At 45.7% G+C, this 27,571-nt stretch overlaps 1 protein-coding gene across 2 annotated transcripts in view; it reads right to left on the bottom strand.

The window, feature by feature from the left end:
• The window catches only part of NCOA3 (nuclear receptor coactivator 3), a 74,240-nt gene that overhangs the window by 9,241 nt on the left and 37,428 nt on the right, over positions 1-27,571 (bottom strand). For both annotated transcript variants that reach the window (XM_040434573.1, XM_040434575.1), the window contains exons 3-15: positions 26,595-26,702; positions 24,458-24,630; positions 21,223-21,323; positions 20,657-20,831; positions 11,922-12,110; positions 11,735-11,836; positions 11,503-11,643; positions 11,133-11,280; positions 10,407-10,789; positions 7,635-8,515; positions 7,047-7,182; positions 1,499-1,687; positions 1,174-1,407 (exon numbers count right to left, since the gene is read on the bottom strand). In XM_040434573.1, coding sequence (XP_040290507.1) covers positions 1,174-1,407; positions 1,499-1,687; positions 7,047-7,182; positions 7,635-8,515; positions 10,407-10,789; positions 11,133-11,280; positions 11,503-11,643; positions 11,735-11,836; positions 11,922-12,110; positions 20,657-20,831; positions 21,223-21,323; positions 24,458-24,630; positions 26,595-26,683 — 2,941 coding nt within the window. In that variant the 5' untranslated portion in view covers positions 26,684-26,702. The remainder of the gene's footprint in view (positions 1-1,173; positions 1,408-1,498; positions 1,688-7,046; positions 7,183-7,634; positions 8,516-10,406; positions 10,790-11,132; positions 11,281-11,502; positions 11,644-11,734; positions 11,837-11,921; positions 12,111-20,656; positions 20,832-21,222; positions 21,324-24,457; positions 24,631-26,594; positions 26,703-27,571) is intronic.

Genomic DNA, 27,571 nt, shown 5'->3' with positions numbered 1-27,571 from the left:
CCGGCAGGCAGTTCTGGCAATGGAACCGTTTGCCGGATCACTCTGCCGCAAGTGTGAAAGTAGCCTTAGCCCCCTTAGGGGTTGGAACCCTTGTCCTATTCACCCTGATAGCGCTCTATTAGGGTGAATAGGACTTTGCACAGGGCAGCACGGAGAGTGTATAGTACACACAGCAGCAGGGAGCTTACCATTCAATAGCATCCTGGCTGCCGTGGTTCCGATCGGAGCCCCAGCAGTGAAATTGCGGTGCTCCGATTGGAACTGCTACCAATGAGGAGGGGACCCTGTGGTCATTGCCACCAATGACTGTAATTAACCCATTAAATAGTGTAGGCTGCGAATGACGGCATCACAGACGCGGCACCTGGCCTCTATCACAGGGCGCTGCGAGCCCCGGCAATTAACCTTTAAGGTGCGGCACCTGAGGGGTTAATTGCTGCGGTTCACGGGATCGCTCTGCCCTGTTATTGACTCCGGGTTTGTGATACCGCCGCCGACACCTGCAGCCTATACTTAAATTAATTGGTTAATTAATTTCATTGGTAGCACAGTGGCCACAGCCCCTCCCCTCCTCCTCAGTACTAAGTTCCCATTGTTGGCAGCGGCACAGTGAGGAGGGACGACTCCACTGTGCTGCTGAAGAGAACATGGCACGCGCTGAGAGCGGTGCGTGCCATTTTCTCCAATTGATACTAGTCTGCACAGCAACGCAGCCTAGTATCGTTAAATAGTAAAACCCGGTATCAAAGCGATCCGGGCTCTGAAAGTACAGATTGGGTATTGATACCTGGTGCAACTCTAACTGTAACCTATGCATCTATACTGCACCTCTGTGTGACTAATTTTATATGGAGGTTCATTTACCTTCAATATATTGATCAATTTTGTATCTGGGGGTATTTATCAAGCCCTGCACTCTGAATTCTGGTGTTAAGTCACAAAATACGGCTTCAGCAACGGTTTGGGCTTATTGGTGCATAAATTTGAAACTTTTGCATTTGTATGTCAACATTACCCCCATGATAAATTCCCTGCAATGTTATTACCCACATACATAGTTACAGCGTTGTCACATTAGATTATTATAAAGGAGGGACACAACAATCTCCATCATGTTAGCCATGAAACACTGACTGCAGGAACTTGTTACATCACGAGTTCATTCACACTCACTCATTGACATCATCTGCTGCTGCAGCACCGGCCTGCTGCCCGGAATACTGTTGGATCGTGCTGGAAGCCCTGCCATATTTCCACTCATCGTTGGCCTAGGCATGGATGTGTTGTACTCCGGCCCCTGCCTTCCAACTTGACCGCTGCTGGAGGGCTCCATGCGGCTGACTGCAGAGTTCTGTATAGCCCAATCCACCCCTGGATGCTGGCTCATATTCCTGCCGGGACCATTACCTGGAAATGTAAGAAGTAAAAGATAGATAAAATACCCCAGAGACATGAATGATGAACCCAGCACATGGCCCCAGGGTAACCGTCCGCGTACCCATCATCTGAAAGCTGTCCTGTGCATCCATCATTCTCGGACTTCCCATCATACTTTGCTTTGGCATCATTGGAAAATTACTGACATTCCTGACCGGTGGGGTGGAGTTCCCTGGAACCGTGCTGTCCAGAGACATTGCCCGATTAAAGGGAGGCCGAGGGACTTGTACATTCTGCGGACTCCTCATGCCTAAAAAGTAGAGGGTAAAAATCAAGTAAAACGTCAAATGCAGTGGAATCAACAGATGAAAGCATCACGCCCAGGAAATGCTGCTTAATCAGTTACTCAACTGCCAAACAAGACTTTTTCATAAAGATGTTCTTATTAACTGTTAAAGTGGTTGTCTCATCTTAGACACTGGTAGAATAGTCGAGCGGTGCGCTCTCGTTCACTTTGGGGGCCCTTTTCTACAGACAGAAGCAGGTCCCAAATGTGGGACCTGCACCTATCTGACATTGGTGGCCTATCCTAAGAATTCTCACAGCCGAGGTCTTGCTACAGTGCATCTCCACTCCCAGTTTCCATGCCACCCCTGATTACTCAGATCTCTCAATATACAGGAAATGATCACCCGGCCAATCATTGGCAGAGCCCGGTAACCACTGCAGCTATGATTGGCTGTGTATTGAGGTATCAAGCTAGAGGCACAGACCAACCTGCAGTGGACATTGGGAAGTCTCAGAGCAGAGGACATTTTTTTAAATTTATTATTTTTTTAAATACCATTTAACCCTTTAATGCCAATTTTCATTTTTATGCTTTTTTTTAATCCACCCTGCCTTCCACGAGCCATAACTTATTTTATTTACTTTTCACATACTCATATGATGGCTTATTTTTTTGCGGGAAAAGTAGTGTTTTTTTTTAAATAGGACCATTTAATGTGCTTGCATTGGAAAGGGAAGTGGGGAATTCTGTGTGTGGTGAAATATAAAAAAAATATAATAATAAATCCACCATAGTTTTTGCGCTTTGAGTTCACTCTGAACTAAAAATGGCAAGACCACTTTATTCCGTGGCTGAGCACCATTATGGGGAAAACAAATTTATATTGCTTCCATTATGCTTTGCTACTTAAAAAAATAAAATAAAATAAAAAACTTTTCTTCTTTGCATTGCCCTATTCTGGTATCCATACTTTTTTATTTATGTCTACAGAGCTTTATGGCGCTCGGTTTTTATTGGACTTTCTGTAGCTTTTACTGATAGCACTTTGGAGCAGATAAAACTTTCTGAACACATATTTTATTAAATTTGAATAAATAAAAAATAAAAGCAAATCTGCAATTTAGATTTTTTTATTACAGCTGAATTAATTGTTTTATAGTATTGAATATGATGATACCAATGTTTCTTATTTTAGAATTGTTTATTTATGTTAAATTTCGAAAGGGGGCGATTGCATTTTTAACCCGCTCAAGCGACAGCCAGTTTGGACAAAATGCCATTTTTCAAATCTGACACGTTTCAGTTTATGTGGTAATAACTCTGGAACGCTTTTACTTATCCAGGCCATTCTCAGATTGTTTTCTCGTGACACATCATACTTCATGTTAGTGGTGGATTTGAGTTGATAAGTTTTACCTTTATGCACAAAAAATAAATACATTTTTTTTTAAAAATGCAGAAAATTAGGAAAAATTCGCCATTTTCTAAATTTTAATTTCTCTGCTTTTTAAGACTGATAGTGATACTTCATAAAATAGTTAATACTTTACACTCTCCATATGTATACTTTAAGTTTGCATCATTTTGTAAATGTCATTAAAAAAAATTCAGGAAGTTAGGTTTAGAAGCAAATACTTTGTTTAAAAAAAAAAAATCCAAAAAAACCCAAGGACCAGTTCAATCATTTTATTCTGTGGGTTAATACGATTATGTCGATACCAACTTTATATAGTTTTTTTATGTTTTACTTTAGCAGAAAATAATTGTGTTTAAAATAAATTATATTTTGCATCATCATATACTAAGTCTACTTTCACACTCGCATTTTGGCCTTCCGTTTGTAAGATCCGTTCAGAATGCATCAGTTCAGTCTCCATTCTGCTTTGGAGACGGACACCAAAACATTTTGGTGTCCGTCTGATGAAACCGAGCCAAACACACCCGCCCTGGCACACAATGTAAGTTTTCTATGACACAATCGGGCACAATAGAAAACAGACCAGTCCTCCATTGACTTTCAATGGTGTTCAAGACGGATCCGTCTTGGCTATGTTAAAGATAATACAAACGGATCCGTTCTGAACGGATGCAGACAGTTGTATAATCTAAACAGATCCGTCCATGACGGATCCGCACAAAACACGAGTGAGGTTTTTTTTAACCAATATAGCTGTGTGGGGGCTTGTTTCTTGCGGGACGGCTGTAGTTTTTATTGGTATAATTATGTGGTACGCAAGTCTTTTTGGAGGAGAGATGACAAAAACAGCAATTCAGTCGTTTTCCACATTTTTTACGGCGTGCATGGCGCAAGATTAGTAACATTAGGGCTGAAATGATTACTCGATTGAATCGAATAAATCGACACAGAAAAATCTGATGCAAATTATTTGCATCGAGGATTCGTTTGTGTCATGTGACCACGGAGTGGGAGTGAAGCGGTTGCTATTACTCACCACTCCGTGGTCACCCGATTCTCCCGGACAGTACAAGACCCGCGCCACTCACAGCATCTCACTCCAGTGGTCACGTGACCCGCCTCACATCCCCATCATTTGTACCACACCCTCTCAGGCAAATCTGCAGCCAGTTCTGCCTGGGGTCCTGGCGCTCCGGATTGTGATTGGTTACTGGCAGCTCCGCTTGACAACCGCAACCTGAGAGAAAAGAGACGCAGCGACAGGGAGGTGCGGCCTGTGCACTGGGGGGCTTATACTGGGAGGGACACGGTCCACACCGGAGCCCACCGTTGACTGGCACGGCTGGCTAGCTGGGTTCACGTAGACAAAGACGGCCGGGATTCTGGGACACCAGATCGGAGACTGGAAACCAGGTACCAGCCATGGAGGGAGGCTGTGTCCTCCTCCCTGCACATTGCCGGAGGACTGGGTCTGACATGTTGATGGCCCCTCAGAGCCTCCTGATTAAAGGGGGGACTGCGGCCTGAACGACCTTCTGACATAGATGTGTGCGGAGGTCACAGGGCTCCAGTGTGACAACCTGACTTACAGAATGAATGCATGATCGTTCTTCTGGAGTTCCCCTTTAAACCTGTTAGGCCCTGTCTATAGGTTACCTGAAACCACAGCCCATGCAGAGGCCACTCAGCCCTATCTAGATCTCTTCTTTTAGGACCTGCAAAAGGACCGTTGATGACCTCCTCCGTGGTGAGCGCGGCGACATCAGCGCAGGTCCTGCTGAATGAAGATAGAAGATTTTTATCTTCATTCAGCAGGACCTGCGCTGACATCCCCGCGCTCACCACATGGTGAGCACGATTACATCAAAAGGTCCTTTTGTAGGTCCTGAAAGAAGAAGAAAGAAGAAGATGCTGGCTGCGCGAACAACAGGATGAGGGGAGTTATTTTATTTATTTACCCCTAAAGCCACATTTTAGTTAGCATTCTGTATTAAGAATGCTATTTTCCCTTATAACCATGTTATAAGGGAAAATAATAAAATATACAGAACACCTAACCCAAAACCGAACTTCAGTGAAGAAGTCTGGGTCTGGGTACCAGTCAGTTTTTTTTATCACGCGCGGGCAAAAGGCATTGCACCCACACGATAAAAACTCAACATCGGAACGCAATCGCAGTCAAAACTGACTGCAATCGCATACCTACTCACATGATTTTCCCTGATTGCAGACTCAAAGCATCCGGACCTAATACAGACACGCTCGTCTGCAAGGGGCCGTACAGTGTCACATGCCCAAATGTAGTAAATTACTTGGGATTTGGATGTACAGTTACGTCCAAATGCGTGAAGGGGTTAATATTGAGTAGTTTTTTTTTTTACTTTTCTTTGTAACTGACTTAGGCTACTTTCACACTAGCGTTCGGAGCGGATCCGTCTGATGTTTCATCAGACGGATCCGCTCCGATAATGCAGACGTTCGCATCCGTTCAGAATGGATCCGTCTGCATTAAAACTTAGAAAATTTTCTAAGTATGAAAGTAGCCTGAGCGGATCCGTTCAGACTTTACATTGTAAGTCAATGGGGAACGGATCCGCTTGAAGATTGAGCCATATGGTGTCATCTTCAAGCGGATCCGTCCCCATTGACTTACATTGTAAGTCTGGACGGATCCGCTCGCCACGGCCAGGCGGACACCCGAACGCTGCAAGCAGCGTTCAGGTGTCCGCTCACTGAGCGGAGCGGAGGATGAGCGCTGGCAGGCGGATGCATTCTCAGCGGATCCGCCTCCACTGAGAATGCATTGGGGCCAGACGGATGCGTTCGGGGCCGCTCGTGAGCCCCTTTAAACGGAGCGCACGAGCGGACACCCGAACGCTAGTGTGAAAGTAGCCATAGCGAGCAGCTTTCAAGGCCCCAAGCTGCCACTGCAATTGATCAGAGTGATTTCACCACTGGGTCTCCAATTGTAGCACAGAGGGATTGCCCTCCCTCCAACACCTCAGAAGGCTTGGTTGGTACAAATTTTTGCACCCGAGGTATTAAAATATATATATATTTTTTATATCATGATCCTCATGATAGCTCATCATCATCAGGAGTTGACTGCTGGCACCTTCACTGATCAGCTGTTTGAAAAGACCCAAGTGCTCATACAAGTGCTGCCTTCTGTTCACTGCCTACCTGCTAAATCACATTTATCATGTAAACAAAATTAATATAAAAAGGCATTTACTAATGTATTGTGATTGTCCATTTTACCTCCTTTGCTGGCATGACTTATTTTTCATAGCATTATACACTGCCTGTATCCGGGTTACAACCACACTGCAATCCAGCAGCAGTGGCAGTGCTTGCACACTATAGGAAAATGTGTTGGCCTCTCTGGTGAACAGAACAGTGGGAGTGCGCAGAGGCCGATGATTTTTCCTTTAGTGTTCAAGCATGGCCACCGCCGCCGGATTGCAGGGTGGTCGTAACCCCTGGATATGAGCAGTGTATAATGTGACGAAAAAATAAATAAATTAACGAAGCCAGCAAAGGAGGCAACATGGACAATATCACAAGTGCCTTGTATTACTTTCTCTACATGATAAATGCCACTTGCTGAAGCGAGACAGTCCCTCTATATGACTGGGATTGGAGAGGACTGATCCAGTCATAGTCAACCGTTGTTTGTGCTGTATTATACAACCGACGGCTGCCATGTATGGTGCAAGCTAAGCTAGTAAGCCCACTGCGCACACGCTCTTAACGCAAATAAATTATTTAATAATGGCAGGATAATTTCTTTAAACATTGTAAAACTCTCAGCTGTTTGAGCAGGACTATATCTAGACGAGTGGTCAGCCTCTGGACAAAAACACAATTGTCCGTATTTGCTGCTAGCAAGCAGAGATCTTTTTAACCATATGCTTAAGCTTTATTTTTTTCATAGGCTCTTTCAGAAAGCAGTTGGTTTACCTAGGGGTGGATTGTCCTGGAACATCGGCTGTTTGGCTGCCATGCTACCTGTACTTGAACTCATAGAATTGGTGTAGAAATCAGAGCCTGCGAGGTCACCAAGAATCGCATCCAAGTGATCCAAGTCTCCAGTCACCTGAAACAAGATACAATACATAAGTTATAATATTCCTGGCCCTCAGTCCCAGCTCATGTAACGTGTCAGGTAGGCAAACTGATGCCTGTACCCTAGATAAATACAGGGAGAAGTCACTGCAATACAAAGCCACTTCCCACAGATCCAGGAGTAAATATACAGAGACACCCATTCGCCAGCCTTTCATTATAAATGGGGCAGGGCTGGCTGGAACTCTGTGCCTCCTTCTGAGCTTATGCTCCTGTGGTCACAAGAAGAGGGTATGTGGGCAGTAAGTGGCAGGGCAGTTATATCCGAAAATTTACAAAAGAACAATATAGTGACCGCAGCATTACATATTATAGATCCCCCCTCCAACACAAAAAAATATCGGTATCTGAGTGACACTGTCCTGTCTAACAAGCTTGAAAATGCTAAACAATCTGGAGAAGGGTTCTCTGATCTGCACGTACCTCCTCCGCAGGCTCTGTCTTTATCTTTATGTCCTTCTCCTGGCTGGAACTTGGGACGGTGGAGCTGCTGCACTGGCCAAGTTTAGTGTCCATCGGCTCCACTTTGGGCTTCACGTCCTTGGCTAATGTCTCCTTCCCCTCGTCCTTGTCCAGCAGGTACCTGAGCAGTGCATTGTTCTCCTTTTTCTTGGGGCTCAACTGTTCCTGCTTCACTGTTGCTTCTGTACAAGGTGCAGAGCCGACAGTCTCCTGGAAGTTGTCCTTGCCGGTGGCTTCTGCTGTGATTTTGGCAACCTCGGCAGGAGAATTTCCGTTCTGCAGTAGCTTATGAAGAATGCGGTGTTTTTCCTGTAGCATGGAGCCATGCATGTTAGAGGTGGAGCTGACACCTGAGGAGGTGGATGAGGAAACTCCTGAGGGACTGGTCACATTGGCTGATGAATCTTTACAACCGGAGTCCATGCTGGAGCTGCCCATGGCACTGTGGCCACGTTCTTCCGTAGAGCAGGTCAGCAGCTGAAGAAGCTTCTTGTGCCCCTTACTTTCTGCCTGTGCTCTCTGCCCATCAGAGCCTTCAATGATGTTTTCTTTGACATCCTTCTCATTGAGATTATCTCTTCCACTTGACTGACACACAGAACTCTCCACCTGTGCTTGCTCACAGAATAACCCAGAGGGACTTTTACACTCCTGGTTCCCCATCTTACTCTGCTGCGGCAGGTTCATGTTGGAGGCACTCTCTGCTTTTTGACCAGGGGATGACAAAGACGACAGGAGGGAACTGCCAACACCTTCACTTATCGCATGGAGGGCACTGAGCGAGCTGCTGGAAAAGCTGCCCCCACCGGCATTCCCAGATGATCCCATAGGAGAATTCATCCCTGGATAGAAGAGCAAAGAGATCAAGTAGACCCCAACAAGCATAATCTGACATGTAACACAAGAACATCAGCTGCTGGGAGAATGAAAGGCGCGGTCACCAAGATTGTGCTGCATGACAATCCTGGGGAATAAAGTGGCGGTAACATGTGCAGTTATTGAGTCATATGTTCAGCCGTATCGATGAGCAGAGACAATGCAACTCACTCATAACTTGGTATAGCACATAAGTAAGGGAGCATGTCCTCTGAAATGTCGTGCAGGATCATAATATGTTGAGAGTCTGCTTGTCTATGATCGCTATCTGTATACCATGTATCCCTGATGGGAAAATGTATCTGCATGAAGAATAAAGAAGGCATGGCTATAACAAGTTATGAGTTAGTTGCATTGTCTCTACTCATCGATACGGCTCAATAACTATACGTTACTGGAGATAGATGAACTTTGGTATATAGAGTGGAATGCCAGTGCAGGAGCCTATGTGTGGACAAACGGCGTAATGCGGTGGAGCATGTTTTCACCTGAATAAAGTGATGGAACAGGGACAAGTGTGATGGGAGTAACACATGTGTCTTATAACAAAGATGAGTTGTCATTATTTAAAGAGGTATTCTGGTTAAAAGTATAATTATATAGTAACTCGCTATAAAGAAAAAGAAAAAAAAAAATTGCTACCGTCAGTTTTAGTCCTGTAAAATGCATCCATAGAGGACCTGAATAGGACTAAACATGTGATCCACACACATCTCATGTGATCTAGGGCTTTCAGTTACCTGTGAAGGTATCTAACAGGCGAATAGTAGTGTACTGGCAAGTCGAACACATACAGTATTACTATTTGCAGCAGCACCTCTACATCGTGTCTGTCAGTGTCCGTGTAGAAGCATATCTTTTAACACCTTTAACTTTTTTTTTTTTTTTTTTTAACACTACACTTTAACAACAACATGACATCACCTAGAGATGGGCAGCCATATCACATCATCACCTAGAGGCAGACGGCCATGTAAATATACACAGTGAATTAGTTACCGTGGTAACAACAATAAAATCATTATTCCAACAGTAGTCCTATTTACTTATCACATGAATGTGTCCTGTGTGCTGACCCAGGACATGTATATCATGTAACACTGTTTACTGAGAGTCAGCAATTATATCATGTGAAAGGTGTTACATGACTGATGCCATGTTTTAGTTAGGTCATGGAAACACTACATAAGCTATACCATTCTACTGCATACAGAGGTCAACTGCCTGATATAAGAAAGGTATGCAGAATTTTAAATAAATGTATATTTAAAAATCGTATGATTTCCTATTATATATACAAATAAATTATACCCCTTTAATAAAGGGCACCTGTCAGCAGTCCTCTGCTTCCCTAGACACCCCGCCTCCACCTGGATGCCTGGCCATGTAAATCAAAAAGGAGGGAGAACTACACAGGAAAGCATAGGAGGAGGAGGAGCTAAGGTGTATCAGGTGGATTGGGCCTGCCCTGGGTGTACTTAATCCCTAATCTGCATATTTTCTTAAACAAAATTAGGCTACATGCACACGAACGTTGTTGGTTTCCGATCAGTTTTTTTTTTTTTTTTTGTGCGGATAGGATGTGGACCCATTCATTTCAATGGGTCTGCAAAAAATGCGGACAGCACACCAATCAGATAATGGCGCTTATAGGTCCACGGTTGTCCATCACTATGACACAGAAATCTCTGGATATGGTTTTTATCAGCAGGGTCAGGCATTATGGCTGGTTTACCAAGGTTGATCCTGCTGACAGATGCCCTTTAAGCTTACTGTGCATGCAACTGTTTATTTCCACATTGTACAGCAACACAGAAGATGCTGGTGCTATATAAGTAACAAAATGACAAAAGATACCTGGAATAGGGGAGAACTGGCTGGATCCCATTTTAGGGCTTCCTCGATTTCGAGGTGACATCAGGTTAGGTTGGTTGCTGCTCATGCCTGGACTCCCATGAGGGGGACTGCTCATATTTAGTCCATAGTTATTGTTCTGATACGGGGACTGCTGCATTCCTGGAGCTTGGGACACAGGCCCCATGTTGCCAGTTGATCCGTATCTCATGCCAGACATAGGTGTCATGTTGTTGGCCTCCCCCATACCATAATTGCGGTTCTGTGGTGGGGGAGCCTGAGCAGACGTGACATTCATAGCATTGCTGGGAGCAGGATTTGACTGTAAAGGTGGACGACCTCCTTGTGCCATAGGATTGGGGTTCGGTCGGTAGCCATTCTGCTCCCTGAAACAGCAACAGAAGACAAGTTAATATATATTAAGCTCTGACCATTCGTATGTGGTGACTTTAGGAGGAGACATCTTGTCTTCTGTAGAGATTCTCATTCCAGGACACAGCAACTGAAAACATTCTTGTTTGAGAGCAAGCAGAGATATTGAGGAACCCTATTCATTTGCTCTAAAGGACCTTTTTGAGCGATTGAGTAAGAACCTCTAACCCCTTTACAAATTTGAGAATCGGTACAGAAAGTGTTTTTTGCGCTGGAGAACATTTAAAATATACAGGCATGTATTAATATTAAGGCTCAGCACAGGAGCCTACATTTTGTGTTCCTAACAGAACTTACCTCTGCAGGAAATGAGTGGACACAAAGCCATGAGGGTCATTTGTGACAGGATTTCGGAATAATTTGCTCTTTGTCTGTGCGGTGACCATTGTGCCGTCCGCTAGAGAAAACCGATAAAGCGGAGTCTCTGAGTGGCCATGGACGTACGCTGCAAAGACAATATCACAATTGGTAACAATGTTCCCACCACAATGCACCAACCTGTGGCTTTGCTTCCCTATAGTGAACACATCATCACTTTGAGTTGCTGCAGCTTGGTCTTTAACCTCATGATGGAATGGTCACATGTGGCAGCAGCATTTTATAACAGCCACAGATTGTACTATTTAACTGTTGCCGTGAGTATACCCCATTAACTTTTGACACTCACCTTCCTGATAATGGCGCTTATAGGTCCACGGTTGTCCATCACTATGACACAGAAATCTCTGGATACAGCGGCGGATCGTGTCCTCAAATCCGGGCCTCATGGAGTTACGCAGAGAATTAGGGTCTATATTTACTACTTTGCCTGTTATAAAATATCAGTACATGTAAACATGGGAAAACAAGGATATCACTACTGTACATTACACACATTGCAGTTGATCCAGCGCTCTCACCGGAGAGGTCGTGCCTGGTGATGAAACTCTCTGGATTGGAGGAGAACGCCCTCTCAACATTTGTAATTCGACGGGCAACACAGATCATGCAGGACTGAAGATCTAAAAAATAAAATAAAATAAATAAATCCCAACCAGAGTAAGGGCTGGTGAGCCTGTCAGACACCACACATCACGACTCACTGACCTTCACCTTCCTCCATGATTGCACGAGGCTGAGAGAGGGCAAAGCACTGCATGGTCTCGTATCTCTGTCGTGGGTCCATCACGCCGTTGCCATCATCCAGGTGATCCAGTGCAGTCTTGACCAGCATGCGGCAGTTAAAGGTGTGACTTTTCTGACGGGGGGCTTCATTGGACCAGGGGACCCCATTAACTTTGTAAAAACAGAGGAGATTTTAGAAGGAACGTAGCAACACAACATTTCACATGTGTATATGTGTGCTTACGCAGTGCCACCTTAAAAAGGGATTCTTCGGGAATTAAGAAAATGAAAATACTTACATATTACTTTGTTATAAACATAATCCATAAACCTTTTATTAGTTATAGTGGCTTGTTTTGTCTGGGGAGCAATCATTAGGACAAATAAAAAAATAAAGATTTTTGTACTTACCGTAAAATCTATTTCACTTCTATTCATTGGGGAACACAGGCTTGACCATGGGTATAGCTGTTGCCACTAGGAGGCGGACACTAAGGACAAAGGTGTGAGCTCCTGCCCTTCAGCTATACCCTTCCTACAGGGACTAAGCTAAATCAGTTTAGTGCAAAAGCAGCAAAAAAATAAAAAAAAGATTTTACGGCAAGTACAAAAATCTAGTTCTCATCCCTATCATTGGGGGGACACAGGCTTGACCATGGGGACGTTACAGAGGGTGGGCATAACAAGAAACCCTCCTGCCAATCAGAGAACTGCAGTCTGCAAAACTCTACGCCCCAGAGAAGTGTCAAAAGACGCAAAAGGTGTGCACTCTGTAACACTTGGAAAAAGTGTGCGAAGACTACCAGGTAGCCGCCTTGCATACCTGAAGGGCCGAAGCCCTGTGATGCACTGCCCACGAGGCCCCCCACTTCCCGAGCCGAATGAGCAGTCACCTGGAATGGTGGGGCCCGGTCATTAACACGGTACGCTTCCACAATAGCCAAAACGACTTCATCGGGCAATGGAAGTCTTCGACGCCGCCAGCCCTGGTCTTGGCCCCTTTGGAATCACGAACAGGGAATTAGTCCGCCGGAAAGATGACGTCTGGGACAGATAAACTCGAACGGCTCGTACCAAATCCAGAGTGTTGAGCGACTTCTCCCGAGGATGAGACGGGTCCAGACAAAACTAAGGGAGAATCACCTTTGGACGGAAGGACTGAAGAGGGCGAAGGACCACTTTATCCTGATGGAAGATCAGGAAAGGCGACCGACGTGAAAGAGCCGTGAGTTCCGACACCCTACGGATGGAAGTGATTGCCACCAAAAAGGTCACCTTGTAAGACAGGAAGCAAAGCGACATCTGCTGCAAAGGCTCAAACGGTGAAGACTAGAGCGTTGAGCACTAGATTAAGATCCCAAGGATCCAACAGGACGGAAAGGGGGCGCAGCATGCCCCTTGCAGAGAAGTCCGAACCGCCGAAAGCGAAGCCAAATTCCACTGAAAAGGAATGGAGAGAGCCGAAACTTGCCCTTTGAGGGAGGTGAGAGCCAACCCCAAGTCAATGCCCGACTGCAGGAAATACCAGAGTCGTGGCAAAGAGAACCGAACGGGAGACAGCTGATGCCGCTTGCACCAACTAAAGTAGGACTTCCAGGTCCGGTGGTAGATTCAGGAAGACGACGGCTTTCTGGCATGAATCATGGTCTGGACCACAGCATCCGAGAAACCCTGAGCCTGTAGTACAGCGGCTTCAAACAGCCATGCCGTTAAATGTAGAGACCCTAAATTCGGGTGGAAGATCGGCCCCTGCGACAGGAGGTCCTCCCGAAGAGGAAGACGCCAGGGTTAGTCGGCGAGGAGGGCGACTAGAGACACATGCCACACTCAGAGTGGCCAATCAGGGGCCACGAGAATGATGGGCAGTCCTTCAGACCTGATCTTCCAGAGGAGACGCGGAATGAGAGGAACAGGCGGGTACATGTAAGGAAATGTGAACCGACTCCACAGAATCACCAGCGCATCGCACGCCAGAGCCGTGGCATCCCTGGACCGCGCTACGAAGTCCTCGACCTGTTGTTGAAGCGGGAAGCCATGAGATCCACACTTGGCCGACCCCATCGCTCGCAGATGTCGCAAAATGCCTGTGGGTGAAGATCCCCATCGCCGGGATCGAGACGCTCCCGGCTGAGGAAGTTGGCGATTCAGTTGTCGACGCCGGGGATGAGAACTGCCAACAGCGCCGGAACATTGTTCTCCGCCCATCTGAGGATAAGAGCTGTTTCCACCATGGCTGCCGTGTTCCACCCTGGTGATTGAGGTATGCCACCGCAATGGAGTTGTCGGACTGAACCCGAACCGGACGTCCCCTGAGATGGACTGTCCAATGCCACAGAGAGACTAATCGCTCTTAACTCCAGAACGTTGATTGCGCGAGGAACGCAACCTCTCAACCATACTCCTTGAACGGAGAGATTTCCCAACCCTTCCCCAACCCCTAAAGCTTGCGTCCGGTGTCAACACCATCCACCGGAGAGGAAGGAACGAGCAGCCTGACGTCGGCATCGGAGAGACCAACCACCACTTGAGGGCAGAGAGACATATGGGCCGATCCAGGGAGGCTGGGGAACAGTCCAAGCTGGACAGAATGGCTCGCTGAAGAGTTCTGGTATGAATCTGAGCATAGGGAACTGCTTCGAAGGCAGTGACCATGTGACCCAGAGTCCGCATGCAATGAAGAATGGGAAGAGGACAGGGCTACAACAAGTGGATAATCTGAAGATGGAGAGTGGATAGCTTCTCTGGAGGCAAGAATACCTTGGCCTGAAATGTGTCGAGCACCATGCCCAGATAAGTCAGCTGCTGTGATGGATAAAGACAGGACTTCTGCCTGTTCAGGGTGACCAGAACTATGCGCAGGCTGTTTGCCGTTGCACTAAATGACGGACCCTTTACCAGGATGTCGTCTAAGTAAGGGATCGCCACAATGCCCCTGGCATGGAGCAGGGCCATGACTGCCACCAGAATCTTCGTAAAGACCCTGGGAGCCGTGGCCAGGCCCAACGGAAGGGCCACAAAGTGAAATGGACCCACTGCGAACCGGAGAAATCTTTGATGACTGATGCAGATGGGAACGTGAAGATAAGCGTCCTTGATGTCTACCAAGGACAGGTACTCCCCGGGTTCCATTGACACAAAGACAGACCTCAGGGACCCCATGCGGAAACTGCAGATCCAAAGGAAGCAGTTGAGTGCCTTGAGGTCCATAACGGGACGGACTGTCCCCTCTTTTTTGGGGACCACAAAGATTGGAGTAAAACCCTCAAACGGTCTTGCGCAGTAACCCGAACAATCACTCCCTGCCACAGAAGTGAAAATGGGAGGGCCGTCAGGGTCCGCTTTGAAGCATTATCGGCCGTCAAGCAGGAGAGCCATAGGGTACGGCGACTAGCCACCAACAGGGCTGACGAGCGGGCCATAAGCCTGGCCGCGTCCAAAGAGGCCTCACGGATATACGCACTGGCATGAGAGAGCTGCAGGGCTGTATTGGCCAGTTCCCCAGAGGGGACTCCCGAGGAGAGACCCTGACGAGAGGAATCAAAATCCTGGTGGTTGGGGGAAATACTTGTGCGAGCGACGGGACCTTCTAAAAGGAAAAACCCAAGCTGGCTGATGACGGTGCAGGGTCCTCAACCTGCAACATCTTAATAACTGATGTAATAAGATTGTCCACCATAGAGGACAGTTTGAACGACTGACCCTCCGGAGAGACAATATCCTAATTTGACCCCCTCTGCTCAGAACATGCCTCTTCCACGGAGGACACGGAGTGCGACTCTCTGGTGGAAGGTGAAGAGGCAGAGGAAACTGGAGACACAGATACCCTTTTGGGGGAGGATGTTCTGGCCCGTTTTGCGGGACGGCCACGATAGGAATGAGCCGCATGATCACCAGAGTCTGACTGGTCAGAGGACTGCCTTGCCGACAAACGCCACAATAGCTTTGTAGGTATTTGAGACATCCTATACCATTCTTGACAGGGAACACGCCCACTGCGGCTCTACCATAGGCTGGGCAGTAGGGGCGATTGGGTCCAGGGCCAAGCCACTTGACGGTGGAGCAGCACATGCAGAGCAGAGGGGATCAGATTGACCGGATGGAAATTTTGTGCGACACAACACACAAGCAAAATGCTGCATAGAAGTGACCGCCTACTTCGGGACCTGGGGTCGAACATATTGATAACCCTGCAGTGACAGGAAGGAGGGGGGGGGGGGGTTAAACCCTGTAGAAAAGGGAAAACAGCGCTTACCCAGCCTGTGTCCCTCCACGCAGCATGTCCAGAGGATCCTTGTCAGCATCCCGCTGCTGATGCATTTAAAATCTGGCTGTGGGCGGAGCTAGCACCCAGGGTTCAGATTCAGCTCAGATGACAGCGTGGGAGTGGGGAGCCCATGCGGGAGTAGGCCGTAGAGAAGCCAGGGCCTCAATTAGCAGAAGCCCCCTGGACTGGAGACGACGCGCCAAACAAGGTTATCCGAAGGTTGGCGGGATGCAGAGGCTTTTAGGAACCTCTGGTCCTCCTTTGCTTCTGGAAAACGGGAAGGAGCAGCAGGCTTATGGGACCCCCTGGTCTCCTGGGTGGGAGTGCAGGCAGCTTTTAGGACTGCCTGAAACTCCCGCTAGAAGAAAAGGAAAAAAACAGCAAACCTGCAACGCAGGGAGGTCTGCCTTCTATAGATACTAAAACGTATTTAGCTTAGTCCCTGTAGGAAGGGTATAGCTGAATGGCAGGAGCTCACACCTTTGTGCTTAGTGTCCGCCTCCTAGTGGCAACAGCTATACCCATGGTCAAGCCCATGTCCCCCAATAATACAGATGAGAAATGGTCGCCATCCTATTAGTGCAAACAAAACCTGTCCTTATCACACAGCAGGACAGGTTACTTCACAGTCTGATCTAAAGGGCTGCCTCATCCTCCTCTCTGCTCATCAGGGATTATGATACTGAATACAGATAACACCTTTAGATGAATCTCTGTAGAAATGGAGTTCATGAGGAGACATAAAGTACAGAAAGGATGGACAGGACAGACTGTAGTAATGTGGGGCTGTGGTAATGGAGACTGCATACAAGTGCTGCTGTGCATTATCCACATCCCCACTCCTCTCTGTACTTCATGTCTCCTCATGAACTCCATTCCTACAGAGATACAGCTGAAGATCTTTTCAGCTCTATTCAGGATGATAATACCTTACAAGCAGAGCAGAGGGGAGGCTGAGGCAGCTCTTTAGCTCAGTGTTCTGAAATAACTTGTCCTCCTTTGCGATTAGGACAGGCTTTGTGTGTACTAATAGAATGGCGGCCATTTTATTTCTCCCAATGATTGCTCCCTAGACAAAACGAGCCATTATAACTAAAAAGGTATTTCGGAATTTATTTATAATAAAGTAATATTTAAGTATTTTTATTTTCTCAACTCCCGGAGAACCCCTTTAACCACCTCCGGACCGCTGTACGCACAGACGCGTCCTGGAGGTGATTGATTCATTCCTCCTGGACGCGCCGGCGCGTCCTCTCGCGAGACGCGAGATTTCCTGTGAAAGTGCGCACACAGGCGCGCGCGTTCACAGGATCGGAAGGTAAGCGAGTGGATCTACAGCCTGCCAGCGGCGATCGTTCGCTGGCAGGCTGGAGATTTGATTTTTTTAACCCCTAACAGGTATATTAGACGCTGTTTTGATAACAGCGTCTAATATACCTGCTACCTGGTCCTCTGGTGGTCCCCTTTGTTTGGATCGACCACCAGAGGACACAGGTAGCTCAGTAATATGTTGCACCAAGCACCACTACACTACACCCCCCCCCCCCCCCCCCCCCGGTCACTTATTAACCCCTTATTCACCCTTGATCACCCCATATAGACTCCCTGATCACCCCCCTGTCATTGATTACCCCCCTGTAAAGCTCTATTCAGACGTCCGCATGATTTTTACGGATCCACTGATAGATGGATCGGATCCGCAAAACACATACAGGAGTCTCCCTGGAGCCTTCCAGGGGGGGTGATCACCCCATATAGACTCCCTGATCACCCCCCTGTCATTGATCACCCCCCTGTAAGGCTCCATTCAGACATTTTTTTGGCCCAAGTTAGCGGAAATTTTTTTTTTTTTCTTACAAAGTCTCATATTCCACTAACTTGTGTAAAAAAATAAAATCTCACATGAACTCACCATACCCCTCACGGAATCCAAATGCGTAAAATTTTTTAGAGATTTATATTCCAGACTTCTTCTCACGCTTTAGGGCCCCTAGAATGCCAGGGCAGTATAAATACCCCACATGTGACCCCATTTCGGAAAGAAGACACCCCAAGGTATTCCGTGAGGGGCATATTGAGTCCATGAAAGATTGAAATTTTTGTCCCAAGTTAGCGGAAAGGGAGACTTTGTGAGAAAAAAATAAATAAAATCTATTTCCGCTAACTTGTGCCAAAAAAAAAAAATTTCTATGAACTCGCCATGCCCCTCATTGAATACCTTGGGGTGTCTTCTTTCCAAAATGGGGTCACATGTGGGGTATTTATACTGCCCTGGCATTCTAGGGGCCCTAAAGCGTGAGAAGAAGTCTGGGATCCAAATGTCTAAAAATGCCCTCATAAAAGGAATGTGGGCCCCTTTGCGCATCTAGTCTGCAAAAAAGTGTCACACATCTGGTATCGCCGTACTCAGGAGAAGTTGGGCAATGTGTTTTGGGGTGTCATTTTACATATACCCATGCTGGGTGAGATAAATATCTTGGTCAAATGCCAACTTTGTATAAAAAAATGGGAAAAGTTGTCTTTTGCCGAGATATTTCTCTCACCCAGCATGAGTATATGTAAAAAGACACCCCAAAACACATTTCCCAACTTCTCCTGAATACGGCGATACCACATGTGTGACACTTTTTTGCAGCCTAGGTGGGCAAAGGGGCCCACATTCCAAAGAGCACCTTTCGGATTTCACAGGTCATTTACCTACTTACCACACATTAGGGCCCCTGGAAAATGCCAGGGCAGTATAACTACCCCACAAGTGACCCCATTTTGGAAAGAAGACACCCCAAGGTATTCCGTGAGGGGCATGGCGAGTTCCTAGAATTTTATATTTTTTGTCACAAGTTAGCGGAAAATGATGATTTGTTTTTTATTTTTTTTTCCTTACAAAGTCTCATATTCCACTAACTTGTGACAAAAAATAAAAACTTCCATGAACTCACTATGCCCATCACGAAATACCTGGGGGTGTCTTCTTTCCAAAATGGGGTCACTTGTGGGGTAGTTATACTGCCCTGGCATTCTAGGGGCCCAAATGTGTGGTAAGAAGTTTGAAATCAAAATGTGTAAAAAATGACCAGTGAAATCCGAAAGGTGCTCTTTGGAATATGGGCCCCTTTGCCCACCTAGGCTGCAAAAAAGTGTCACACATGTGGTATCACCGTACTCAGGAGAAGTTGGGGAATGTGTTTTGGGGTGTCATTTTACATATACCCATGCTGGGTGAGAGAAATATCTTGGCAAGAGACAACTTTTCCCATTTTTTTATACAAAGTTGGCATTTGACCAAGATATTTATCTCACCCAGCATGGGTATATGTAAAATGACACCCCAAAACACATTGGCCAACTTCTCCTGAGTACGGCGATACCACATGTGTGGCACTTTTTTGCAGCCTAGGTGGGCAAAGGGGCCCATATTCCAAAGAGCACCTTTCGGATTTCACTGGTCATTTTTTACAGAATTTGATTTCAAACTCCTTACCACACATTTGGGCCCCTAGAATGTCAGGGCAGTATAACTACCCCACAAGTGACCCCATTTTGGAAAGAAGACACCCCAAGGTATTCGCTGATGGGCATAGTGAGTTCATGGAAGTTTTTATTTTTTGTCACAAGTTAGTGGAATATGAGACTTTGTAAGAAAAAAAAAAAACAAAAAAAAAAAAACAAAACATCATTTTCCGCTAACTTGTGACAAAAAATAAAAAGTTCTATGAACTCACTATGCCCATCAGCAAATACCTTAGGGTGTCTACTTTCTGAAATGGGGTCATTTGTGGGGTGTTTGTACTGTCTGGGCATTGTAGAACCTCAGGAAACATGACAGGTGCTCAGAAAGTCAGAGCTGCTTCAAAAAGCGGAAATTCACATTTTTGTACCATAGTTTGTAAACGCTATAACTTTTACCCAAACCATTTTTTTTTTACCCAAACATTTTTTTTTTATCAAAGACATGTAGAACAATAAATTTAGAGCAAAATTTATATATGGATGTCGTTTTTTTTTGCAAAATTTTACAACTGAAAAGTGAAAAATGTCATTTTTTTTGCAAAAAAAAATCGTTAAATTTCGATTAATAACAAAAAAAGTAAAAATGTCAGCAGCAATGAAATACCACCAAATGAAAGCTCTATTAGTGAGAAGAAAAGGAGGTAAAATTCATTTGAGTGGTAAGTTGCATGACAGAGCAATAAACGGTGAAAGTAGTGTAGGTCAGAAGTGTAAAAAGTGGCCTGGTCTTTCAGGGTGTTTAAGTACTGGGGGCTGAGGTGGTTAATAACCTCATTATTTAGCATAACCTGGAGTGTAGATGTGCCATCAGCAGTCCTATTTCAGGACTGTACAAATCCCTCCTTTACATACAGGTTTATTGTACATTATGCATGTGATCCCAAGGGAAGGCAGGTTATAATCAATAAAGGACAGCACCCTAAGAAGAGAAGGGATGTCCTACCGGTGGACTTGGGCAGGTTTTTGAGGAAGTCTTTTCGGTCATCATCATGCAAAATGCTGTAGACGCTGGTGTTCACCAGATCTTCTTGCTTGTACTGTAGGTATTGAGTGACGTTTTCTGACACAAACACAATGCTTCCATCCCGATTCACCACAAAGAGGAAACCATCCAGAGCCTGGAGACAGACAGGAGCAGTGTGACGAAAGAGCAAAAGGCATCATACATTGTCCTGCACCCAAATGACACCTCAGTACTCACTGGCATCACAGTGATCAATAAGAAATATCATAACCGGAGCAGAGAAGAAACGATAACGAGGAAACCAGAGAAAAAACACAAGATGACCAATACCCTAGGGTCTTACTATTTTTGTTTGCAGATTTAAACATTCAGATTTGTATCTCCCCCTTTTTAGTAAGCTACACAAAGAAAAGGGCAGACAGCAGCACAGTAAAATCTCAACAAATTATCACTAAAATATGTGATACATCCTAATATGTACAGATCTTTGGGGTGTCCCCCTGGCATCTCCATGGTCATGGGAATGTCCATGCCACACCACTCACTTGTAACAGAAGCGGCCCCAGGGAATCTTTATCGATAACTCCCTGTCCTGTAGAGGAAACATCAGCCTTCTGGACGTCGTCATCATTGGAGGAGGCTTTTCCTATAAAACACGGAGAGAACAGCGTTATCCGCAGAGCGATAAGCATCGCCAGATCTCTGCCAATGTAATCCCAGTCAGATGGCAAAGGAAAGATAAAGATGACTGGTGATTGGTATCCTGAAACAGGTCTAATAAAAAGACAGAACCGAGGGGCACTGAGCACAACAATGACAAGGGCAGATGCTCCAGGAAAGTTCTACATTCAAACATCAACCTATTGCCGACCAGTGCCATACATGTACGACAGAAGTAGGGTCCTTACTGATGGTGCCCACTCATGGGATCAGCAGGCGCCATAGCCACTGGGTTCTTCTGTTTTAAACAGCGGACACCTGGGGCTAAAGTGCGCAATCACGCCAATAGCAGACAGTCTTATGTATGTGATCAGCGATAATGCCAATCGCAGACAATAAACCTCTCAGATGCAATGGTTAATTGTGACCACGGCAACTAAAGCAACATTCCCCAGTAGCACTGCGCTAAGCTTCCCTGTGTGGAGATTGGGGAAGCGGTTGCTTCTATACAAAAAGCCCTTGTCTCTGTGAAGAAACAAAGTTTAAATATAAAAATTCAAATCCCCCTCTTTTCCCTTTCAGGACTACATAATTATCAGTTTTTGCATTTTCGTTTTTCACCCTCTGCCTTCCCAAGACTATGACTGTTATTTTTCTATTCATATAGAAATATGAGGGTTTGTTGTTTTTTTTTTCTAATGGCACTATTTTCTGTTGCAGACAATATAATGGTAAAGCTGAAAGAAAATTCCAAACAGAAATTTAAACATTTATATAGTTTTTCTAGTGTATCAATACTTCATAAAGAAAAAATCCTGATCCCCGTAACTGTTTTCATATTTGCATCTACGGACCTGTGTAAGGACTCTTTTTGTGCGTCCATCTGTAGTTTTCAGTGATACCATTTTGAAGGGGGGGGGGTGTTATGAATTTTTGAGCAGTTTTCAAAATTTTGGAAAGGTGAAGCTACAAAAACAGCGAATCGGCCATTTTTTTGCCCAATGTGCAGTATGGGAAAAATATTTTTAGATTTTAATACTACTTGCATTTTAAGAGGCACTGCTGCCTGATTTTTTTTTAGGTTTATTATAGGGAAAGAGGGGTGATTTGAATGGGTTTTTTTCATACACGTTTGCAGTTTTTTGACAGCCAGAATAACTGCTATCAAAACAAAGGACACGTTATTTTGTCCGTACATTTGAAGAGGACCATTTCAACCACTGTTTCTCAGAAAAGAATCAGTGGGAAAGAAAAGCCCATCAATAAATGGACCATTTTGCCATTTTTAATGGCCTTTTTTCCACCGTCATGTGAATGTAGCCTTAATGTGGTATCATTGTAAATGTACTGACCAGGAAGATGGGGGTAACAGGTCAATTTTACCACACAGGGAATGCACTAAAAACAAAACCGTGGCATTTTTTCCCCCCAATTTGTCACCTCATTTTGATTTTTTTTTTCCAGCTTCACACTAAATTTTATGCAACAGTAAATGTGTCATTAGAGAGTACAACCCCTCATACGGCTATAGGAAATAAAAAATAAACACAAAATGGATCCAGGAAGGCAGGGAGCAAACAGAAAAACACAAAAATTACTGGTAACCCCTACGAAATAATTCTGGGACATCTATACTTATTATCCTGTACCATTCATTTTAGGGGTGGGCGATATAGGCGATATGCAATATAAATTTGTGCCACGAAATGGATTTTGTGCATATCGCCAGACCGAGATATGACCACCAGCGGTAGTGAATGATCACACTCTCGGCGCACACCATGTTCTCCCTCCCCACTGTGCGCGGCTGCCGCTGGCCACCAGTAAGAACAGAGTAGGAGGAGGAGGGGGAGGGGAGGGACTGTGGCCATATCCCGGCCCCTATGACTGCACGCTGCGATCCGCCGCAATTAACCCCTCAGTTGAGGGGTTAATCGCGTGGATCACAGCGTCCTGTCAGAGGTCGGGTGCCGGGAATGTTCTTCAGTCTCTGCATTGGTAGCAGTGGGCAGTTCCGATCGGAGTCCCAGCAGTGTAATGCTGGGGCTCCGATGGGTTACCATGGCAGCCAGGAGTCACGCTACTGAAGTCCGGGCTACCATGGTATGTGAGCAGCATTATACTCACGTGCGCCGTGGCCGCCGGTCGCTCCTTCTTCTGTCTGTGCGGCGCATTGCTAATGCTTATAGCATTAGCAATGCGCCGCACAGACCTATGAGAAGGAGCGCCCGGCGGCCACGGCACACGGGAGCATAATGCTGCTCACTAACATACCATGGCAGCCAGGACTTCAGTAGCGTCCTGGCTGCCATGGTAACCGATCGGAGCCCCAGCATTACACTGCTGGGACTCCGATCGGAACTGCCCACTGCCACCAATGATGGGGGGGGACCCTGTGGCCACTACCACCAATGATTAATACTGGGGAGGGAGGAGGGTGGGTGATCAGAGGCTGGCTACCATGGTCAGCTCCCTGCTGTTGTGTGCACAGAGCAGCAGGGAGAGTGTAAAGTCCTATTCACCCAAATAGAACTCTATTAGGGTGAATATGACAAGGGTTCTAGCCCTTAAGGGGGAAAAAAAAAAAGTTTAAACACCCCCCCCCCCCCCCCCAAATATAGAAAACAATATATCGCTATATATATCGCACATGCTTAAAATTATATCGCAATATAGATTTTAGGCCATATCGCCCACCCCTAATTCATTTATTATTAATCCATCTAGAATTTATGAATGAATTGCTAGCAGTTTGCAATGAAGGTCCAGCTGAGTGTTACCAGTTGGGGGGGGGGGGGTGGTCACTGAATAGTCTGACACTATCCAATCAGCGCTACCTGTGTTAGGACTGTGCAGGGACACTACCCGAACTGTTCACCACCCTTCTAGACTGCCTTTGCAAACTGCAAAGAATTCTAGCAGAAATAATAAATAAATGGTCCCATTGGAAATACAAGTAATTACTAAAACAGACATGTCAGAAGTTACTGGTTCTCTTATACTGGTTCTCAGTATTTAACATCGTGAGTCCCTGATATGTAAAATGCCTGTAAACCACAAACAAAGGGGGCATCCTCAGTGTCCGCACCTGGACATGTGTAGTCAGAATGGGAAGGGTACCTTGCTCCTTGATCTGGCGAATCTGCCTGACAGTCTCCTTTAAGATAGCACATTTATCGGGTTTCACGTTGAAGTTGTCAATGTCACTGAGATTTGCGGAGATTAGCTCGGCCAGTTCCTCAATGTATTTGCTCTCCTGTTCACGTCGCCTCTTCTCACCGCTACAGGTCAGACTGGAAGAGAGTTAGACAATGTTCAGCAAACCATCAACCAGCACTTCACATGCAGCACAGTCACTGCGGAGCCTCCGCAGGGAACACAGATGCTGGGTTACTTGGGGAAGGGGTCTATTATTCAGCTCCTCCAGTGCCAAAAGATATGTTAAATACATACATAGAGGCACAAACTGAAAAAATAAACCATGCAATTTGCCTTTTTTTTTTTTACCTTGTAACCAAAACACCCTAATCAAAAAGTCTGTACTGCAAAGTCAGTTTTGCACTGCAAAAATAAATTTAAAAAAATTCCGGCCATAGCCGTACTGCGTAACAGCAGGTCCACAATACACAGGCAATGGCTGTGTGCACCCCGCATCACTTGAATGGGCCTGCAATCCGGGAGATGTAGTGCAGAATGGAGGCACGGATGGGAGCACTACAGAGTGCTTCCGTGGGTTTTCTGTGAATGCCTTCGCACCACAAAAAAGTAGTGCATGCTAGGGGTGGGCGATATGGCCTAAAACCTATATTGCGATATAATTTTAAAGCATGTGCAATATATTCTTTTTTTTTTTTTTTACTCAATAACTATTAGCCTCCTTAGGTGCTAGAACCCTTGTCCTATTCACCCTAATAGAGCTCTATTATGGTGAATAGCACTTCACACTCTCCCTGCTGCCCTGTGCATAGTACACACAGCAGCAGGGAGCCGACTATGGCAGCCAGGGCTTCAGTAGCGTCCTAGCTGCCATGGTAACCGAACGGAGCCCCGCGATTACACTGCTGGGGCTCCGATCAGAAGCTGCCACCCTGGGGCCACTGCCACCAATGATTTAATAGTGTGGAGGGGGGGCCTGCAATTAATACTTAGAAGAGGGGGAGTAGGAGGGAGGGACTGTGGCCACTGAGCCACCAATGAATATAGTTAATGTGCCTGAATACAAACGTAGCTACCTGCATATGTTGGCCATATCCCATACGTGGCCTCTATTAGTGCGCGCCGTGATCTGCCGCAATTAACCCCTCATTGGTGGTCAGCGGAAGCCGCACGCAGTGGGGAGGGAGGGACACCCTCCTTCTCCAGTGCCGGCTCAGGAGAACATGGTACGTGCCGAGAGCGGCGCATGCCACGTTCTACCGCGATAAAAACAAAATCTCTACCATTGGCCCAATTTATATAGTTTGTATCACATATCATCTATATCGCCCACCCCTAGTGCATGCACTACTTTTTTGCGCTGCGGACAGTCTGATGTGAGTCACAGACTCCATTTGGCGGTCCACAATTTGAGGTCTGCAGCACTTTACAAATTTCGCCATAACTGTATTGACCCGCAGAATAAGGACATCATGTCATTTTTAGTGCACAGTGAATGCCGTAATAGCAAAACCCCAAAAACCTTGTAGGAATTTTCATATTTCTTTGTCCTGCTCACCGAGATGGCCGCACATGCTCAGTTTCATCCATCAACTGCCTCCTAAACTCAACGACATTTGTTGAACGTCAATTTTTTTTTATAATGATAGTCTATGGTGTCGCACTGCGACGTGTGACAGTCACAAAAAATCCATTCGAGATAGATTTTTCCGCAACTGTCGTGTCGCAGTGCGACACCATAGACTACCATTATAAAAAAAGTTGTTGTGTAGACCTAACCATAGGGAGAGAGCTACAGCAGAATGGGCACGCCCCCTTAGCTGAAGCAGAAGAGACACTCCCCTTGAGCTGCAGCTTGATATTAATCTAGCAGAGCAATGAATGGGAGATTTCTGGACCCATGTGAGGTACAGGGCTGGTTCTACCTTTGTTAGAAATTGTCATGATGTCAGATTTAATTTTTTTTACATTACTCCTGGGATAACCCTTTAAGGCTGCACTATTAAAACATACAGATGAGAGGTCTGGCAGGATGTAGGTGCCTCAGCCTGGAACTTGATACACACTCCTGGAGCCATCAGGCTTATAAGGGAAGTCTTACCTGGGGCCAGGAGTGTCACACAATGAGGGCTTCCTCTTCCTGGTGTCCGACGACAAAGGATCCAAGGAGTTTTCACCTAATCCACTCATTGTCAACAAACATCAGAAGCTGCAAGACAAAAGATGAGGAGAAGCTTACTAAAAGGCAATAATGACACATGGCTGAACCCCCAAAATAAATGAAAGCAGCAGCAGCTTAAGCACTTTATTCCAGTAACAGACACGAGTCATACATTGTACCAGTGGTCAGACGCGTATTAGACTTTGATGATAAAGGGTTTGAGCCCAGAGAAAAATTCAGGAGTCAGAAACCAGTGTTAAGGTACATTCACTCAATGGATTTTGAAAATCAGCCTACAAAGTTGAGCGTGGAATTCACACGTGTTTTTTGTGCAGCTTTTGAGAAAACAAGCAAACACTGCATGGACATATAACGAAAGGGGGGGGGGGGGGAACAAAAAAAAACAAAAAACTAGTGCTGCTTCCCATTTAAATGAATGAGAAGCTGTTCTGAGACTTTTTTTGGAGCTAATAGTGAAGAAGAAACGCTCCAAAAAAACCAAAAAAAAATTGTAATATTTTTATTATTAATAATAATAATAATAATAATAATAATAATAATAATAATAATAATATATCTTTGTGAACTGGCCCTTACAAGCCGACATAATAAATAGTGTAAATCATGGCTGCTCCAGACTTTCCTTGCTGCACACTCTTTGGGTTTGTGTCCATGATCAGTGTGAGGTGAGGTCGGCTGGGTGCACCTTATCCTGTCCCCAGCAGATGGCTCCACCGTGCCTCATGCTGTAGTATCTGCTCATCACTCCTATCAGTAAACAAACAGCATCCCGCCATCCCCAAGGTTATTCAAAGAGAATCATCTGCCTTCGTCTGCGACTCCAGCTTACTATTACTGAGAAAGGCAGCTCCAGAACAATCCTGACTGTGATAAGGACATAGAGATATAACAGTGAC

This window comes from Bufo bufo, chromosome 6, assembly GCF_905171765.1.
Source record: "Bufo bufo chromosome 6, aBufBuf1.1, whole genome shotgun sequence".
In the NCBI taxonomy this organism is placed as follows: domain Eukaryota; kingdom Metazoa; phylum Chordata; class Amphibia; order Anura; family Bufonidae; genus Bufo; species Bufo bufo.
Note: the sequence above shows the minus strand (reverse complement) of the source record. Positions and strands in the feature narration are given on the sequence as shown.